Below are 20,099 nucleotides of genomic sequence, written 5' to 3'. Positions count from 1 at the left end.
TGTTCTGGGATGTTTGGAGTCTAGATTTGAAGGTTTTGGAGGTGCTAAAGTACCAGGAGGTGCAAGCGTAATCGGAAAAAGGTTGAACGAGAGTTCCCGCTAGAATCTTCAAGTTGCTTTTGTTGACCAGAAAGGAGATATTGTAAAGAAATCTTGTTCGTCGGTTGATCTTTTTGATTACCTTGGTTGCCATTTTATCACAGGAAAGATTAGCCTCTAAAATGGAACCTAGGTAGGTGACCTCATCTTTCCTGGTGATAACAATGTCACCCACTTTTATAGTGAAGTCACTGACTTTCTTAAAGTTGATTTGGGACCCAAATAGAATGGATACCGTTTTACCCAAGTGTATGGAAAGTTTATTGTCAGCGAGCCAGGTGCAAATACTTTGGAGTTCAGCACTGAGGATTTTTTCCACCTGTTTCTTGTCCTTGCCGGATACCAGCAGGGCCGAGTCATCCGCAAACAGGAACAATTCACAGTCGCATGCTGATGACATGTCATTTACATATATTAGGAACAGTAAAGGCTGCCTTGGGAGACTCCACAGCTTACTGAGAGGGGGTGGGAGGACATGGTGCCGTTCACCTCTACCACCTGTTTCCTCTCCTCCAAGTAAGATTGCATTCAGCTCGATGAGGTTTTATCAAATCCGGTTGCTCTGAGCTTATCCAACAGTATAGCGTGGTTAACGGTGTCAAAGGCTTTCTGAAGGTTCAGCATGACCATGCCTCAGTATATGCCCGCGTCCACCTCATGTTTGATGTGGTCGGTCAGATAGAGAAGGCATGTGTCAGTGGAGTGGTTAGTTCTGAAGCCGGATTGGAATTTGTACATGAGTTATTTAGTAGTAAGGTAACTATCGACCTCTTCATAAACATTTTTTTTCCATTACTTACAAAATGGAACTGAGAATAGAAACAGGTCGGTAGTTACCGGGTTCTAATTTGCTTGCTTTTTTAAAAAGGGGAGTTACTCTTGCTATCTTGACATCTTTACATTGTAGATTGTCACTAAAGGCATCAAAACTGTGAATGAACACATGTGAAGTTATGTACTTAACAAAATAAGGGTGAAAATACGGTTTTACATTCTATTTTCTTCAAAATAGCCATTTTTTGCTCTGATTACTGCTTAGCACACTCTTGGCATTCTCTCGATGAGCTTCAAGAGGTAGTCACCTGAAATGGTTTTCACTTCACAGGTGTGCTTGAAGCTCATCGAGAGAATGCCAAGAGTGTGCAAAGCAGTAATCAGAGCAATGGCTGGCTATTTTGAAGAAACGAGAATATAAAACATGTTTTCAGTTACTTCACCTTTTTTTTTTTAGGTACATAACTCCACGTGTTCATTCATAGTTTTGATGCCTTCAGTGACAATCTACAATGTAAATAGTCATGAAAATAAAGAAAACACATTGAATGAGGAGAAGGTGTGTCCAAACTTTTGGCCTCTACTCTGTGTTAGCATTTAAATAAAGTTGGTATGGTATTTAAGCTAGCTAGTGTTTAGCACGCGATTTGCGTCACCTGGAAATGAACAGTTTCACCGTAAGTTTTCTAAAGCTCAGTAATCAAGTGATAGATGACATCTATTACCTTGGAAAAGTTACAGAGTATATGTAAAAAGTAGATAAAGTGTTCAAAAGTGCCAAACATAGCTCGTTAGCATTGAAGCTACCGACACACTCGGGCTTACAAAATCACTTTTAAACCGTCTCAATTCCAGCACCAAGGCTATATTTTTTTTAGATCACTTAATACATTACTGTGGCTCCTCTGATATTTATTTTAAATTATTGGAAAATCATCACATTAACTTTAAAAACGAAGGATTTGTAGCTTGCAGCGCTTTTTTGATATCTTGAATATTTGCGTCAAAACCAAGCATTGAACAATGAAAATGTTCTCCCTGACCACGTTGGTGTGAAAAGTTCAAGCGTGCAGGCATCACTAGTGGTTATCATCACGTTCGAGGCAAAGTTCAATCATTAGGACAGACCAGAGCGCGACCTTTGGCTTATCGAGCGACCCTCCATTCTGGCTGCAGTTTAACCTCCAGGCCTTGGCAGGTTTGAATTTTCCAACAGAAGTGATGCCAATCAACCTCTGACACACAAAATAAGTGTTTGCTAACTTTGCCGAGCATGGCCGACAGGAGTTTTGTGAGCAGCTTGTGACCACATCAAGCGTGACGAGGGAGCGCACACACCGTAGTCTATCATTGGTGTCAACGGTGATGGACGGCGACAATATTCAACTTTTATTGCAAATATATTACAGTGACCTTTCAGTGTTACTTTTTATTAATCATGTTCAAGCAAGGAAAACAGGTGAGTAAAATCCATCCAAAACAGGCGAAAAGTTTTTAATATGAATGAGCAGGTCTGTCTGTAATACAAAGAAACTAGCACAAGCCAATTTCACATAACATCTAATTGATTCCAGCTATAATTGTCACAAAACGTGATTAAGCTTTGACGACTTTTCCCCGTGAGGAGCATTGTGACGGGTACGTTTTTTGTGCGTGTCACACACAATTGTGATGGAGTTATTATTATGTGCATTAATTTATGGAAAAGCGAGCTGGCATTGCAGCACCAGCCCCGGGAAATAACACGCATAAGTTGACATGTAGCCTCAGGCTGCCTGCTCATCTAAAGAACAGCCAGTAAAGGTCAAATAGAAGAATTAAAATAACACTGACGGTGTATGCATTAATTACACCCTTTGATCTTGAGTATATCCAATCTAGTTTGGATTACAAAAAACTACATCTTTAGCAGGCACATTTTTTGAGAAATGAAGGATTTTACAGAATAGTATAGACTTTCATATCATGTCCTGTATATAGAAGGGGGCTTTAAGAGACAATAATTATATTGGAACATGTTCTGGCTCACTTCTAAACAGGCGGTTGTTGACATAACAGACCATTGCTTGCACGTTTACTTGTGATTTTCGCCAAAGACATAAGGAGAAAGAGACATTGTTTTTCTCTTTTTTGTGCAAATGTGTTCATTATGTTCGGCCACGTTCACAAAAAACGTAAAAAAAATTATTTGTCTAGGGTGTTGAAAAAAGTGTAGTGTAAAAAACCTGTCCACTTGAAAACATTCACCGGCTGCCATGCGCATTTTGGTCAAGCAGAAGCCTAAAAATGCATCCACAGAAGTAGCATTATAAATAGGGACTCACATTTTTTTTTCTTCAAGCCAATACCAATACAGATAACTTCTTTACATCCATTATTTTAAAAATGTAGATGTAATGATTGGGTGTAGTTTTTGCACACCTTTATCTGCAGTTGATTTTGGGGCAGCTTCTTAAATCGCAGTCGTCTTTGTAGGTTTTAAAAAACACCTAATGTTTCAGGTGGCTGATAATGTGTTCAATTTCTGTGTTTTTTCCCCTTCTTGTGGAATTTCTGCAGAACATTAGGGCGCAAATAGCAGGCCAAATATCCTCTAAAACCGTGAAGAAGTCCCACGCAATCGACATATTTGTTTATAGTGAGCTCGGGGAAATTTGTAACTTCCTATGACAGGTGTGTCCAAACGTTTTGATTCGGCGCTACAAATTCATGAGATGTGTAACATGATACCATGCCTGTAATGCAATTAGAAAACGCATGTAAATACATTCAACCAATGATTATATCACTACACTAACTTCAGAAATGTATAAAAAAAAAAAATACAGTATCTTGTAGTTCTAATTTAATACAAAACCTCTATCTTTAATGTAATTTATTCCAACTCAGCATACTGTCTCATACTGCCTGTGTGTGTGTGTGTGCTGTTCAACTTTACACAGCAGTTTGCACACAAGATTTGTGATCGCAATGCATTAATTTGGCATATTATGTAATATTAAATTGAAGAGGGACGTTTCCCAAACATGATTAACATGTAAAAATACAGTACAACAAAAAAGCCCAATTTTGGGGTAAATCACCAATACGCCGTCATGCGGATGCATGCACACGTACACAGACGCACACATTTGTTTTCTCTATTTTGTTTCCTTTTAAACCCCCATTATTTACTTTTTACTTTTTTCTTTAAATTGATCTCAACTCTGTACACTGCTGCTGGAATTTTAATTTTCCTGAAGGAACTCTCCTGAAGGAATCAATAAAGTACTATCTATCTATATATCTACATTGTACTCACACACAAATACATAATGCCCATAGCAGAATGAGGAACATAACCTAACTACGGTCATTACACATGGCCATTGACAAACATTTCTTACATTAGCCTCAAGAGGAGATCTGATGTGAATTGTTTTAAACTTTTCTTATTTAATAATTATTTGGAGACTACTGCAGGTTGGCGGGCCAGACATGGCCCAGAGGCTGTAGTTTGTACACCCTGTCTTTTGCAGTAGGAGAAAAGAAGCACTTGATTTGCTCACCCTAGCCCACCTACAGCAGTCTCACCTCCTTGGACCGTAGATTTTTTTTAAAACATCAGTTTTTGCCATTATTTTTTAATGTAATCTGATTTATCGGTATGACATCATCATTGTTACATTAGTTTGATAATTATCGGTCTGAAATGTATTGCGCACCTCTAATGTAATGATAGATGTACAATGAGTATCTCTAAAATCAGCACTAATAAACCCGTTTCCTGTAGATTAAAAATAAACATTAAAAAGACATGATATAAATATCCATTTTGTGAAGTCTAACTCAAATGTGAGCGTGACATACACTATATCAGCGTCCATTATTGCTTTCCAGTGCTATTTCGATAAGAGCATCCAAAAAAAGACATGATGCAAACAAGAGGTTATTACCGTCCTTTCACCTTTCAGGAGTGGCAGCGGGCAGCGTTTTAGAATTTGCCGTCCCTTCTTCCCCCGCCCCCAACCATGCACTAACCTTCCTACCTCCAAAAAAGCAATTACTTATTTTGATGACACGTCGGATAGAGAAGCGCTTCCTGCCTCGCCACTTGACTTTCACAGGTTTCCCGATCTAATCAAAGACTCACGAGAACGCGCCGCAGATAACATCGCATCCCTCAGCAGGAAAAGACTGAAATAAAGGTATCTATTCCCTGTGCGGAGAAAACAGGAGCAGTATGGAAATGCAGGCTGACGGGGGCCGACATTTCCAACCTTACTGGCTCAGGACCAAAACGTAGACATTCACTTTCTGTGCAGCAGGAAATGACTCTCTGAACTCCACTGTAAGATGGATGAGCTTTGAGAGAACAAAAAACCTTGCGACAAACATTACAATAAAGTAGTTTTGGCGATATTTGTTAAAAAAAAACAAAAAAACAAAACGCCATTCTCAGGTAGAATATTTCGCATCGTTATGCCCTTACGTGATTTGTGAATCTGAGGAGCGAAGCCGTTGACTGCTTTTCCTTTCACGAACATGCCGTTTCTCTGTGGATTTGATTGATGGGCCTGGATAATCTCTGTCAACTTCTGCTGCAGGGCCACAAAGTTCTGAGAAGTCTTTGCGATCTGCGGAATGTACGTAGCAGCAATGATTGGGCGTTAGGTTCTTAGACGGTGATGACTGCATAAAACAAAGTCACCTGTTTGGAAAAGCTCTTCAGCTGCTGAGCTTCGTCCTGTACCGCTTCCTTGTAGACCTTCAGATTCTTGCGTTCCTTGTAGCCTCGAAAGTTGCTCTGAATCTTTACCGCAGCCTCTTCTTCCTCATCCCGTCTCTCTTTTTCTGCATAATCTTTATGTTCTATCACAACGTCAGAAACATCCACAGCCTCTTCTGCCACTCCTAGTTCAACATTGTTTGGAGTCATAGCTTCCACGTTTGCTTCTCGGCTCTCACAGGTTGCATCATTATTAGTTTTGCTGGTCTTCCAACCAGGGATCTTTCCTTCCTCCTCAAGTCGTTTACAATCCTCGTGGCCTCTGAAGTTACTCTGAAGAACCAACGCCGCTTTGGTCTCAGAGCCTCCTTCCTCCTCTGACGCTTTCTGCTCATCTGCTTTGCCTTGGATCTCGACTTCCTCCCGAAGCCTTTTCCTCTCCTTTTGACCTCTGTAGTTACTCTGAATTAGGACATCAGCTTTGATCTCTTCTTGCAAACTTGTGGAGTCTCCATTCTCCAACACCCTCGAATCTTCAGGCGAGGCGTCTTCCCCAAGCTCAACCTCCGCCTCATCTGCCACCTCATCTTCTGGCACCTGCGTGTGGTCACTACCTTCGCTCTCCTCGGCTTCGTATGTGCTGTCTTCATCCTCATCCTCCGCACTCTTAGCACCCTCTTCGTGTTCTTTGCTTATGAGCGCTTGTCCACATTGAGGTTCTAAAAGGATGAATGGTAGCTCCAGCTCCGCTCCAGCCATAGTCTTTTTTCTCTCCTTAAACTTCTTCCTATCCTGGTAGCCTCGGAAGTTGCTTTGCAGGACGACGGCAGCATTGGATTCTTCTTCTTTTCCATCAAATACAGGAAAAACATTCTGAGTGATGGTCTTCCCTGGCTCATTTTTCAGTGCAGTTTCAGCTTTCTCCTTAGCTTCTCTAGAAACGAGGTGGAATTTAAGTTGGGTTAACATGAAGCGACACAGTTTAGCTTGTAACCTTGTGTTTCCACTACACGATAGAGAATTTCGCATACCGTTTCCTTTTCAAACTTTTCCTTTCTTTGTGACCCCGGTAGTGCGCCTGAATTCTTGTTGCTGCTTTCTGCTTTTCCTCAACAATCTTTTTGTACTTCTTTTTTGCAAGATAGCTCCTGCAGACTGAGCAAGAAGACAGTTAAAACAAGCTGCTCCCCCCTCATCTAATCCAGCAACGTTTTTACCGGCTTGAAACTGGACCATGAAGGCTTGTAGCTTCACATTTTTCTTGTCGCTAGAAATCTTCTTTCGAACTATGTAACCTCTATATGCTGGAAATTAAACCAAGAATGACATTGTCCTTTTTTTGTTAACCATGCACAGTTGACTAACCTGACTGCAGCACCAGGGCGCCCTGCTCTCGCTCCTTCAGCAGCCGACGGTAGCGTTTGCAGCCCAGCCAGCCTCTAACGCAAGACTGGAGCAGAATGATGCGCTGCATTGCCTGCTGCACCATAAGATTCAGGTGTTCTACGTGGTAGTATTTGAGGAAAACCTGAACAGATTGCGTTACGTTCAAATTCAGCTGGCAAAAACAAAACAACTTGGCATTTAGAATTTTACCTTTGTTTTCCCCATGGCCCAGTTCTCTAGCTTGGCTTTTTCCAGTATCATCGTGCACGCTTCAGGAGTCACAGCTGGCTCATCGTCAGCATGGAAAGCCAAAATGTGATACCTGCAAGCACGCGGCGTCATAAGTCGGATGCAAACAAAACCACCAATGCGATAAAACGACAACCTCTTCAGGAAGTTAGCAAACAGGATGCGGTGAGAGTAGCCTTGCCGGCGGATCTTGGCCGTCTCCAGAATGCCAGTGTATCGCAGCTGGACCAGAACCTTTTCCCGATCAAATTTGTGGGCTTGTCTGTCATTATTGGGTTTGATACAGCGCACAAAGTGGGGCTGCCCCGCCACCATCTTGGACAGCAGATCCATCAGGGAGTACTACAAGGTGCGTAAGAAACAGCAGCATAGCTTTGGGCTGTTAGCTTACTAGTGGAAAATAAGCGAATGAAAACAGGCTCTTACACGGAAGTAGGATGCTACCGTCTGTGTTCTCATGTTGGTGGTTTCTTGAGGATGGTAAGGCGTGTCTGTGTCAACCAGCTAAAAAAACACAAACACCCAGCTTATGCTGCAACTGCTGAATGACTACACCAACTGCAGAGGGGTCAGTATTATGATTGCAAAGGATTGGCAATACAAATAGTTAATGTTTTATAGCCTTAGCGAGAAGGCCAACTTAGCAAATACTACTTTATCACCATTTGGTATTGTACTGTGTCACCGAGAGGCACATCGAGAAAGCATTTTTTTTCAGGTGGGAGCTCTAAAATCCAAGAAGGCTGCAAAAGAGATGCAAAAATACATAAACCACACACACGCAAAAGAGCGTATCCAAACTACATTCTCATATGAATGAAAAAAACTCAACTATGAGAATGCTACAAATCATAGTAAACGATATGTGGTGAACATTAATGGCTCATTTAATGAGGATGTAATGTCTAAGTATTGTCAGTAGCATTTAAGTGCACAGATATAAAAAAGCTAGAGAGGTCATTAAAGCCAACTTTTTTTTGAGGTGACTACCGGTAGGGTTATGCAAACGAAGAAAACACAAGTGAACAAGAAAAATGAATGTTACCTCAGTAAAATTAAAGGAACTGTATAAAGTAAGCATTCCCATCTTTACCATTGGCATGCAGCAACACCAGAGGAAACAGAGACAAAAAGAGTCAAAAGAAAATAAAATAAGAAGCTTTTACCGCAGTCTTGGTAATAAATTACATAAAAGCAGATGAGCCGAGAGAAAAAATGGCAGAAAACGAAGCACTTATCACAAAAAGGTTAAAAGAGTACCTTGGCGAAGGTGATGGAGCGTGTGGGGGTCCGTGGGCTGCGTAGTGTGTTGATGCTTTTTCCTTTAGTGTGGGCAAGGTTGCCTGGAAAATAAACGCATCAAAGATGATAAAGAGGATTCTTCCTCCAAAAATCCATGCTTGGACGACACCCATGATTGACATTAAGAAAAGGACTGTCTTCCAAATTGCGCAATTCGAAATATTATATGTACTATGCATACTATGTATTTTGGAAAGTATCTTGCGGGTATTCGCAGGGACTTTGCGATACTTGAGTCAGAGATTTATTGCTACATTCTACACAGTTCAGTACACTGATGAATTTAAAATGCAGCTCAAAATACAAGCTGTATGTTGGTACACTAGAAGACAGCAATAAATCACCGGACAAACTGAATCAAAAAATAAAGTAATTTCAATTATTTGATAATTTTTTTTTGTCTGTTTTAAAACGTTTTAGTATACAAAGCCAACTTTTCTTACCTGCTAGTACTTGCTGTTGTGCATTTGAGATCTGCATAAGTCCCTATAATGTGAAACCAAACTGTGAAGGTATTACAAACCAAACTTCTTAACTCGCAACTTGGAGTTTCGCGCTTTCCTGTGACATTTTCTGCCCTGTGAAATCAGCAGATGTCACCACATGTGGTATAAATTTACCAAAAGCGCTTTGCGCGAGTCCACCATTGAAGTCAAAAGGTTCCTTCTGGGGCAGACGTATATGAACATGCAACCGCCGCTGTTGCTATTTCTAATACAAAGTAATGTATAGTACAAACTTACAGTATATCTGTGAGACTTACTATAGAAGCGCTAAAACCTACAACGCAAATGGCGGGGAGAAGACACTGTCGAAGTAGAGCCCTGTAAATAAGACACAAAACGGCACATCCTGAAGAAACGGTCAGAGCGTCTTGAAAACATTATCGATGCAAAATTTTAAACAAAGAACCCCCGTTACATGTTATGTAGACCACAAAGGAGTGTTTTAATTGAAATAAAAAAAATCTTAATAGGGCCCCTTTAATGTATTTTTTTAGAAAACTGATCAGTTTTCTTGCCACTTAAATCCTGCGTAGTGACACTTTGCAGAGTGGAGGTGCAAAAGTCATCCTTGAGTTACAACAGACCCTAAAGACAACTTTGCTTTGTTAATAGGAGAAAAATAGTCATTCAAATTGGATATTACATTTATCATGATATAACAGCATTTTCCCCACTCCTGGTTCTTGCTGACATCATTGTCTAATTTGCAAAAATTAGCCATGACACATGACCAGGTTTTAAAAAGGCTAAGAAAACATTATACAGTACATACATTTACAATAATTGTGTTTTATTAGTTATTGAAATTTAAATAGTAGAGGTATTTTTCTAAATTACATTATGCCTTTTAAAACATTTAGCAAATTATGCATGCGTAGATCTCCTCTGCCGCAGCTAAAACTACACCTTTTGTGACCGCTTGTATTTGTCTTACCGAGTAAATGCATAACGCAAAAAGTATTCTGTCTTTCACTTTTAATGCATACCGCATGAAAATTAGCAGTTGAGTTACAGTGCATTGGGCCTCATATCAGGTAGCGCCGCAAATAAACGGATCTATGAAAAACATTGGTAGTGCTGTCCTAAATCTAACAATGGGTAGTACAATAATGGCATTGGTGCCCAAATAAACCATAGTAAGAAGACTAGAAAAAAGTATCCATCCGTGCCTCATTTTGGTGCTAAATGATTGCAAACTCAGCCACCAACAACATGACGTTGACTGTGACAGTGTGCTAAGTGAAATATTGCCAGTAATTCCCTAAAAAAAAATTTTTTGCTAACTAAATTGGTAGGCTTACCGTTTTGCCTTAGAAAACCGATGCAAACGATTACCATCCTTACCCACATCCTTTACGGTTGTTGCAGAAATGACAACCACAATATTATCCGCTTTTTCTTCTCACCTTTTTAATTGTGAATAGCAACCATTCTAGCTAGTCCCTCCCATTCCGCTACACAGCCAAGATAGAGACAATGGAGGGTGGTTAGGCTACCTACTCAGCCTGTGTTGATTTCAACATCTGTGGAGTGACGGTGTTCAATGTGCGCACACTTATGTACTCAAAATGCAAAGCATAAAATACAGTGATTTGGAACATAGCCAAGGGTCCATCTCACTTTAGTTGGACATCTCTTCAAGTATTACACTTGCCTGTTTTGGTGAGAGGATGGGTGACGAGTTTGCGAACAAGTTCATTTTCCGATGACCTGAGCAAGAGTACGATGTCAGCCGACAGAGTGTCTCGATTCTTGGCCAAAAATCCCAAAGCGTTGTAGATCACCTTTAAGAGTTGAAAAGCAAAAATTAGGTCAGGGAAGAAAATATAATAAAAAATAAAAATAATGACAGTGATAGAAAACACCTTTCCAGCATAGTGGTGAATACCAAATCCAAGGTCAATCCTTTTTGGCCTCCAGAAGCTTTTGGCCTTCAGGTTGTCTTCAAATTTCTCTAAAACAACAATACCTTCATAGTTTTAGGACGTGGGTCAGCAATCCACAGCTCTAGAGCCCACTGTTTAATAGGTTTGTGTTTTGCTTCACTAATGAGTTTTTGGCGATCACTGTGACCCAACAGTTTACATGTATGACTTTTTCCAACGCTGCCACAGAAAGACATGTTTTATGCCACTCCTTTGTCTCATTTTGTCCATCAAACTTTTAATGCTGTGTGTGAATGCACAAAGATGAGCTTTGTTGATGTTACTGACTTGTTGGAGGGCAAATCAGTCATTTTTGGTCACTGCATGACTGCAAGCTAATCGATGCTAACATGCTATTTAGGCTAGCTGAAAGTAAATTTTTCATCATTATGCCTCGTTTGTATGTATATTTAACTTTGTTTACTTATGTCCTCTGTGTATTTAGTTTATTTTTCCATGTTTCATGACACATTATCTGTATGTAATATTGGGTACATGTCTGATAGTTGTCTCTATGCCATGTTATAGACCACAGCAAATGTTAACAAGCTTGCAAAGATAGTAATAAATCCATTATGTGACTTTAAGGTTTTACTACTTACGTATAAAATACTACACGGTCTAGCTCCATCCTATCTTGCCGATTGTATTGTACAATATGTCCCGGCAAGAAATCTGCGTTCAAAAGACTCCGGCTTATTAGTGATTCCTAAAGCACAAAAAAAGTCTGCGGGCTGTAGAGCGTTTTCCGTTCGGGCTCCAGTACTCTGGAATGCCCTCCTGGTAACAGTTCGAGATGCTACCTTAGTAGAAGCATTTAAGTCTCACCTCAAAACTCATTTGTATACTCCAGCCTTTAAATATACTTTTTTTTTTAGACCAGTTGATCTGCCGCTTCTTTTCTTTTTCTCCTATGTCCCCCCCTCCCTTGTGGAGGGGGTCCGGTCCGATGACCATGGATGAAGTACTGGCTGTCCAGAGTCGAGACCCAGGATGGACCGCTCGTCGGGACCCAGGATGGACCGCTTGCCTGTGTATCGGTTGGGGACATCTCTACGCTGCTGATCCGCCTCCGCTTGGGATGGTTTCCTGTGGACGGGACTCTCGCTGCTGTCCTGGATCCGCTTTGAACTGAACTATCGCGGCTGTGTTGGAGCCACTATGGATTGAACTTTCACAGTATCATGTTAGACCCGCTCGACATCCATTGCTTTCGGTCCCCTAGAGGGGGGGGGGTTGCCCACATCTGAGGTCCTCTCCAAGGTTTCTCATAGTCAGCATTGTCACTGGCGTCCCACTGGGTGTGAATTCTCCCTGCCCACTGGGTGTGAGTTTTCCTTGCCCTTATGTGGGTTCTTTCGAGGATGTCGTAGTCGTAATGGTTTGTACAGTCCTTTGAGACATTTGTGATTTAGGGCTATATAAATAAACATTGATTGATTGATTGATTGCTTGATTGATTAGAAGAAGACAGCCTGTTGTTTCCTTTAACTTGGAGACACGTTTATACATTTGATCATTCTAAGACAGTCACTTCCAGGAGTTATTGCACCCTCTGAGAAATGTAATGTTTTCCAATGTTGTAAAAATGTGTAAAATGAATTTTATATTTCAACATTTCTGTCAACGAAGATTTGCATTAGCCTGCGACACAGTAATTTTGATAGTAGGCTGATATGGCTAATTAGCCACTTTCATCATGTGTTGCCGTCATTATAACACTTATATAAGTCTTGTAATTTTTTGCGACTCCAGACAGATTAATTTTTTGTATTTGTGGTCATATATGGCTCTTTCAACATTTTGAGTTGCTGACCCCTGTTTTAGATCATAAGCTGAAATTTCAGCTTACTGTTTTTTTTTTTGAGTGAACTGACCTACGAGGGTCTGATCGGTGGCCTGGGGGAAGCGACTCTCCTCATCCAGCAGGGACAGCATGCCCATGGGCTTCTGCAGAAAGAGGTCCAGCAGGGGTCTGTTGTCCTCGTACTCAATCATGCGAGCATCCACCTCCTCGTTGAGATACTCATCCTGCAATGACGATGATTTAAAGTGTACATACCTTAAAATCCTGGAGCCTGAAGGCTGCTTGTAGGACTCAGCGACATTGCTAGAGACATGTCCATTCTAGCATTAACAGCCCACTGGGAAGCTAATGGATTGTCAACATTGAGTATATAACATACAAACTGCTTTAATTGTATCAATACATCAACCCGGAAACAATTCCCTTATGCTGACATGCATACGTTAGGCAGTATAGGACTAATGTATGTCTGGGCTTGCTGCCAACAGGACCCCAAGAGTGGATTTAACGCTTTACCATCTTCCACTCCTAATCGAGCCTCGTTTAGGATGATTTATAGACGCTCTCCATGGGTGAAACCAAATAATTTAACACTAAACCATTCTTTGCCCTCCCCTGAGGCACCCACAGCCCCTTTGCCCACTAGAGGACTGCATAAAAGCAGAATAGTTATCCTTACTGTGAATGAAGACGGCAGCATTTTTCAGCCTTGCGTCACTCCCAGGTGACAAATGATAACTGCTTTTGATGGAAATGAGGTGGTGCCGCGAGGTGACAAATGTGTACTAAAATGGTCTGGAGGCCGTTACCTGCTCCCAGGCGAATATGTGCTGGTTGAAGTAAAACTGGATCTGCTCGTTGGCGATGTTAATGCATAGTTGCTCGAAGGAGTTCCTCTTGAAGTTCTCAAACCCAAAAATGTCCAGAATGCCAATGTTCAAGCCCTTGTCATCCTCTCTGAGAGGTGGAACAGGATGGAGACCCCTTTTGTTATACGACTACATGATGCGTTCGGGCCCCATTAGGTCTCCTTGGGGGTCTTACCCGAGGTGGCTGTCGGGCCGCAGCAGCGTGTTGATGCGGTTGACGATCCAGCTGAACAGACGACCGTAGAGAGCCTTGCTCATGGCGTCCCTCACCTCTGCCGCCTTCTCCACAGTGTTGGGCCTGACGATGGTCTCGCCCCGGGCTACCACGCAGTGAGATGTCAGGGCTTCCTGAAGCTCATCGGAGCGGATGCACAGCAAGGAAGCCACTGAGGCAACACAGGACCAAAACAAAAAGGTGAATAACTTCACTCATCTTGAGGCTACGAGTGCAACATTGTGATGTATTCCGCTCATTTTATTCTCATTAAACCGATAGCCGGCGACAGCGCGGCATTTATATTAGCTAATAATACCAAACAATAAGTTAACATATCTGATCACTGATACACAATATATGCTGCGAAATGAAACCACTGCTGTGGCCGTTCTATTGAGGTTGAGATAAGATAAGCTATTATGAACAACATTGGGGTCAAAGTGGCATGGCAACAGAATAATTGTTAAGATAATAAAATATCAAGAATAAAGATTTATGTCAAATACTGTGCATTTACATAAAAATTAATGTTAATTATTGTACATGAAGATGAAGCATTCAAAGTTTTATTGTAGGAATGCATTATTTTTAAAACCTAAAACAGCTACTTGATAAGCTATTTGTATTTACAATCTTAAATTAGATTTACTGTAATTTGTGCACACATGGACGTAAGAAAGACTCAAACAACAATACATTTGGAAAACTGTACATGTAGACTTATTCTGACAAAAATCACAGATTGCTTTGGCCCTCGGGTTGTCTCGGCTAAAGAGTTTGCACTTTTCAAATGCCATTGTGATAGGAACATGCACCAAGTATTTTTGGGGGCAGCATCTTTTGCAGCAGGCGTCTTCATAGGTTTTCAAAAAACTGATGCTCAAATGGCTGATAAGAGTTTGATCTGTTCAATCTTGATGTTTTTTCCCTCCTGTTTGCGAAAATTTGGTGTAATAGCACATGCAAAGTCTTGTTTTTTCTCAAAGGAAGTTTACGACAGGCTTACAGCACGGCACGTTGAAAAAAGGAGTGCTTGATTTGCTTACTCTAACGCACCTTAAGCACAGTACGAGTAATCATCGCGCTTTATTGGACCGTTCTATTTTGAATCGGTTATCGCGTTATTTTCAAATGTTACTGGATTTATCAGAATGTCATAATTTCCCATAAGAACCACAAAAGTATCAATCTGATATTTATGTGGCCATCTTTTGTGTGTTTTACTCACCGTTTTCCAAGATGGACAAGTTGGCGATGTTGCTCTTGTCTGTTTGGTGCTCGGAAGCCACCGCGGAAAACTCGATATCACCTGAGTTGAGGATGGCAGCCAGTGTGCTGTAAACACTGCCCAGCTCCTGCCAAGACAACTATTTCAAACTGCAGCATTTACAAAACAATTGGGAATGATGCTTTATATTTATGGGGAAAAAAATGTCTCTTTTTTCGACCCCCAAAAATTAATTTGCAATCAAAAAAGTTTTGATTGCAAACAAATTTGGTTTGAAAATGTTTGTTTTTGTTTGAAAATAGATTTGTGGCTGAAAATCTATCATTGGTTTCAAATCTTATTTTTGGTTATGAGTCAAATTCAATCTTGTGGGCGGGGCTTCCTTGGAACAATATGTTGGAAGGCTTTTAATTGGCCAGTCTCAGATGAGGGTGTGACAATATGGGTGTCCATCCTGACCGCTTCCCCCCTTCACAAATTAGGAGGGAAAATCCATCCATTCCAACGATAAATACAACCTCACGGAGGTGTTCGTATTAAAAAAAAAAAAAAAAAAAGATTTGCAACCAAAACATTTTGATTCATAATGGAAGAACAAAAGCTCTCCAGCTGATGAGCAACCAAAAACTAGTTTTGGTTGCAAATAATTTTTGATTTTAATATTTTTTGGGGAGTGCAAATCTTTTTTTTTTGGGTGAATTAAAAAAAAACATTTCTAGTCCCCACATATATTGTGCATTGGTAATAAAATCCAATGATGAAAGTGTCTCTGTGGATTCTGCCAGGCGTTGAAAAAGATAAATGCTATTGACGTACAGCTCCCATAGGCAATCAGCACTTCATTAGCCAGCGCATTAAAGCTTGTACACCAAGTTTTGTCCTTTTGTAGGTGCGTGCTTGCCCCTCATTGACTTTGAGAAATGTGCACAAAATGTGAGCATCAAGGTTACACAGGGAGCTGCGTTTACCTCCAGGGAGAATCCAATGACTTTGAAACACTGCTCCACCACGTCAAACTGCTCCTTGTAGGAGGTGTTGCTCACTATGTCGGGCCCCAGCTTAATGTGGTCGTTACACAGATACCTGCACAACGTAAGGGAAGCACAAAGACGAGGTGATGGGGGTCGCTGCTTTGAGAGGGAAAGTACCGTGTTTTTGCAGCCATCCTACTTTGGAGTTTTGCTGTCTGAGAGCTTGTAGTGGGCGAGTTTCTTCCTGTCAGCTAGGCCTGCATAGATGTAATAGAAGATGTGGAAGTTCTTCTCCCCTCTGTGGAAACATACAAGAACTCAAACATTGACGTATTTTTGAACAAAAATAGTCTTCGTTTGGGACAATATATTAAATTGTTCAAAAGGTGATATTTACGCAGCCTGGTGGATGACCCTGGATTTCTCCAGCAGGTACTCTGATATTTGGGCGCCCACCACTGTTCCTCCAGCGGTAAACTTCATCTCCAAGTATTTGCCAAAGCGACTCGAGTTGTCGTTGATGGCGGTACAGGCGTTCCCGAAGGCTTCCACCAGGCTGTTGACCAGCAGAATCTTCTCCTGGAGGGACTGATTGTTGGCCTGCATGACAAAGATGGATTAATTTGCTCTTATTGTGCAAAATTGTCTATCAAATGATGTAACTAATGTCTCATTAAAACCTGTTAATGAACACCAAACATCACAGAGCACAGCTTAGCAAAAAAGCAGGCATTCCTATACATATCTTTAAATATAGGACGGATTTTTTGCCAACTATTTATCAGTCATCTACAGCCGTGGAAGGCATTTCATCATTTTGTTTTTCTAACCTAGCATTATGACAAAATGTGAGTGTAATTTTAGAATTGCAGCAAGCATAGCTATACTGGTGTTGCCAATGTTTGTGTCCTCCTGTCTCACTCATGTTGTTGTATGATACATGACAACTATTAGGTTGGACAAGAGTAACAGTGTATGTAAAAAGAGGATACATTGCACAATAGCACTTGTTGGAAACACACTTGCAGGTGTGGTTAAACAAAGTTCATTAGCAATAAAGCTACAGACACACAAAACGGCGTGATTCCAATAGATCTTACTAAAAGCCTCAAGTTTAGATTGGGAACAACACAAGTCCTCTTTAGTAATGAGCCTTGTATATTATTATAACATATTATATTGCAATATTTATCAACTTTGAAAATATTTGAAAACTCCAAAACGGCAGTGACTCACCTTCCCCAAAACGGTGAGCTGCTGCACCAACAGGTGAGCACTTTCCGTTTTCCCCGCTCCGCTCTCGCCACTGATCACAATGCACTGCATGCAGCAAAGTCGCGGCGTCAGCGCGCCATCAGTTTAAATGACAAAACAACTGTCTTCTTCCAGGAAAGGGAAAAGGGGGGCAGACAAGAATGCAATGAGTCACCTGATCTGAGTGGTACGACACCATGGATTGGTAAGCAATGTCTGCTACGGCAAAGATGTGCGGGGGGTTGGCTGTCCGCTTTGCTTCCACATACATTTTACTATACTAAACACATGAGTGGAGAAGCTCAATTAAAGCAATTTCATGTCTTTATTTAGTGTACTCATTCACATAGATAAGAGGCAACCTGAGAAGCGTAGATCTGCATTTGATGGAAGGGATTGACCGCAATGAGGATGTCGCCCACATAGGTGTAGATCTGATCACGGCCATAGCGATCTTGCAGCTGGTCAGTGACCGAGTCCTGCAAAGTGGGAAAACACTCGACAGGTGAGACACATGCAGGGAACAGGAACAACAACACGGACAGCACTTTAAATTGCATCCTCTCTCTCAAGAAAAGGCCTTGTGACAGCGCCCATGTCGATACATCAAGTGAGACGGCCAACATCAACAACATGGCGTCCCTCACTGGAGCCTTTCATGGTGAAGGATGGTGCAAATATCCGCCAGCCCCTTTACCAACGACTATCGTGATGGATTGCTTGGAGAGTAATGCGTGTCAGGGACAATGCTGTGGATTTTTACGGTGGATAAGGACGCGTGGACATTGTCTCGCAAAAATATCTTTAATCATTGTCACGAGAAAATGATCAAAAATAACTGACGTCCCTACCTCGTCTAGAACTTCCAGGGCGGCGAGGTCATCCCCCTCATCCAGCTCCGTCTTCACGTTGCTTCCTTTTTTGGTGTGGATGCGCTCGTGCCTTTACGACACACAAAGTAGTTACTCAGCTTTTTACAAATCACAATAGCCTAAATTGCCAATCAAACACGTACGCATTGGTAACACCAATATATACATTTTGTTTATATTTTAAATTGAAAAAAATTACAAATATTTTTATTTTTTTAAATAAACTGTGTTATCATAGTTATTACTACCAAGATGTCAAGCTTATTATCTTTATTATTGTGCTTTTTTTGCTAAATTTTCCCCATTTTGTTATTTTTTTTTAGTTTAACTATATTTTCACGGGCTGCACCTTGGACACCACTAAACAAAACCATAAAAAATAATTCAATGCTCTGCTACTCTTTTGGCAGTTGAACAACAATTGAAGAATGGTCCTTTAATAATCAAAGACAACATAACCTGAAAATGACAATCATAAAACAAGGGCATGATAAGAAAAATGGCTGCAAACAAGCTATGGCTAGCTTAAAACATCCTAATTTTTACAGTATTATGGTCATTTATGGGATAAACAGGTCATATATGGTTTCAATGCCTATATGAAGTCATCTAGGTGTTTTTTACCTGTCATTACTGTCTCGGCTTCTGTCTGTTTTTCCGTGATGGCTTAAAATGACAAAAAATGGATTAACAAAGCGGGCAAAACAATTTTGCCGCTGCAGCCTGCTGGATGAAGATGTCTGTTTTTGTAATTTGTTGGATTTTTGAAGGTTTGAAAAGGGGCTTGGATTTGGGATAATGTAGGTGTGGGAAAAATCACAAGACTACTTCATCTCTATATATACAGAGATTCATCTCTATATATACAGAGATTCATCTATATATATATATATACATATATATATATATATATATATATATACACACACACACACACGTCTCCAAAATGTATGCAAACAGACTGCACTACCTCGTCTTCTCAATGACTCCTATCTGCTGGTTGAGATCAATGAGTTCAATCAGTTGTTTCTGCAGCATTTTCTCTCTGCTGACAGTCTGCTTGATGAAGATGTGCTGGAGGAGGTCTAACACATTTGGTCTCAGCTCAAAATCCTTGATTAAACACCTCGGGAAAAATAAGAAAAAGAAGAGTAGAAAAGCAGCCAAAGAAGAAACTCAAAAGTAAAATATTCGTAGTGCTCACTGGCTGATGAAGTCGTTAAAGTCGTCGGACCACAACTCAGGCTGCTGGAGAGTAGGTGGAGGGTTTCTGTCAAAATAAGTGGAAAAATGACAAACGATCAACAAACTGATTGTCATGAAAAACATGTTGGTGTAAGGCACTAACGATCCACCTGTGATGCAATTATGTACTTTTATCATCTCTACCAAGGTTTGTTTGCCGCAATGTCTTTGTCCGCCTTATAAGAGTGCAGGGGACGTCCTAATACACCAGGGGCCTTTTTCACCTCGGCTGTGAGAGGCAATAAATTGGCCTAATGAGAGTATGCCCTGCTTTGTATTTATCACAGAATGTGTTCAATGTAGACGTCAGACACGGCGAGTGCTTAAAAGCTCTCCTCTTATCTGGATGACAAACGCACAACCAGCGGCTGAAATTATGCAGCCATCTTGTTTTTAGCCCCCACTCTAATTAATTCACTCTTTCACAGCACACGGGACCCAGTCAAAACACTCTGTTGTACATCATTAGGGCTAAAAGCTTGAAGTTAACAACCTACTCAAACCTTAAAATCCAAGTAGTATACCACAATAATACACATTAATTTAAGACCACTCTGACAGTGCCAATCAAAAGTGGGAGTTTCTTTTAGACCGTCTAAATTAAGCAGGACTGGTGTTGGTGGCGGGATTAATGCCTCGAGTGAGTCTGTGATGGGCTAGATGAAATAAAAGCAGAGACGTGACGAG

The 20,099-nt window shown here is 40.9% G+C and overlaps 1 protein-coding gene across 12 annotated transcripts in view; it reads right to left on the bottom strand.

The window, feature by feature from the left end:
* myo3a (myosin IIIA) overlaps nt 1-20,099 on the bottom strand; it is an 83,797-nt gene that overhangs the window by 8,446 nt on the left and 55,252 nt on the right. For 5 of the 12 annotated variants that reach the window (XM_061921592.1, XM_061921591.1, XM_061921597.1 and 2 more), the window contains 27 exons: nt 19,372-19,437; nt 19,138-19,293; nt 18,792-18,833; nt 18,147-18,237; nt 17,658-17,774; nt 17,471-17,575; nt 17,278-17,361; nt 16,439-16,641; nt 16,241-16,339; nt 16,039-16,153; nt 15,071-15,197; nt 13,801-14,011; nt 13,566-13,713; nt 12,827-12,980; nt 10,890-10,978; nt 10,679-10,808; nt 8,477-8,559; nt 8,262-8,303; nt 7,879-7,959; nt 7,643-7,720; nt 7,353-7,558; nt 7,178-7,289; nt 6,947-7,109; nt 6,799-6,885; nt 6,613-6,736; nt 5,564-6,515; nt 5,345-5,489 (listed from right to left, as the gene is read on the bottom strand). In XM_061921592.1, coding sequence (XP_061777576.1) covers nt 5,345-5,489; nt 5,564-6,515; nt 6,613-6,736; nt 6,799-6,885; nt 6,947-7,109; nt 7,178-7,289; nt 7,353-7,558; nt 7,643-7,720; nt 7,879-7,959; nt 8,262-8,303; nt 8,477-8,559; nt 10,679-10,808; nt 10,890-10,978; nt 12,827-12,980; nt 13,566-13,713; nt 13,801-14,011; nt 15,071-15,197; nt 16,039-16,153; nt 16,241-16,339; nt 16,439-16,641; nt 17,278-17,361; nt 17,471-17,575; nt 17,658-17,774; nt 18,147-18,237; nt 18,792-18,833; nt 19,138-19,293; nt 19,372-19,437 — 4,010 coding nt within the window. Of the gene's footprint in view, nt 1-5,344; nt 5,490-5,563; nt 6,516-6,612; nt 6,737-6,798; nt 6,886-6,946; nt 7,110-7,177; nt 7,290-7,352; nt 7,559-7,642; nt 7,721-7,878; nt 7,960-8,261; nt 8,304-8,476; nt 8,560-10,678; nt 10,809-10,889; nt 10,979-12,826; nt 12,981-13,565; nt 13,714-13,800; nt 14,012-15,070; nt 15,198-16,038; nt 16,154-16,240; nt 16,340-16,438; nt 16,642-17,277; nt 17,421-17,470; nt 17,576-17,657; nt 17,775-18,146; nt 18,238-18,791; nt 18,834-19,137; nt 19,294-19,371; nt 19,438-20,099 lie in introns of those variants that run through there. The other 7 variants (XM_061921593.1, XM_061921590.1, XM_061921600.1 and 4 more) reach the window with 7 other exon arrangements.

Source organism: Nerophis ophidion, linkage group LG15 (genome assembly GCF_033978795.1).
Source record: "Nerophis ophidion isolate RoL-2023_Sa linkage group LG15, RoL_Noph_v1.0, whole genome shotgun sequence".
Taxonomy (NCBI): Eukaryota; Metazoa; Chordata; class Actinopteri; order Syngnathiformes; family Syngnathidae; genus Nerophis; species Nerophis ophidion.
This window is presented reverse-complemented; position numbering and strand designations above follow the sequence as displayed.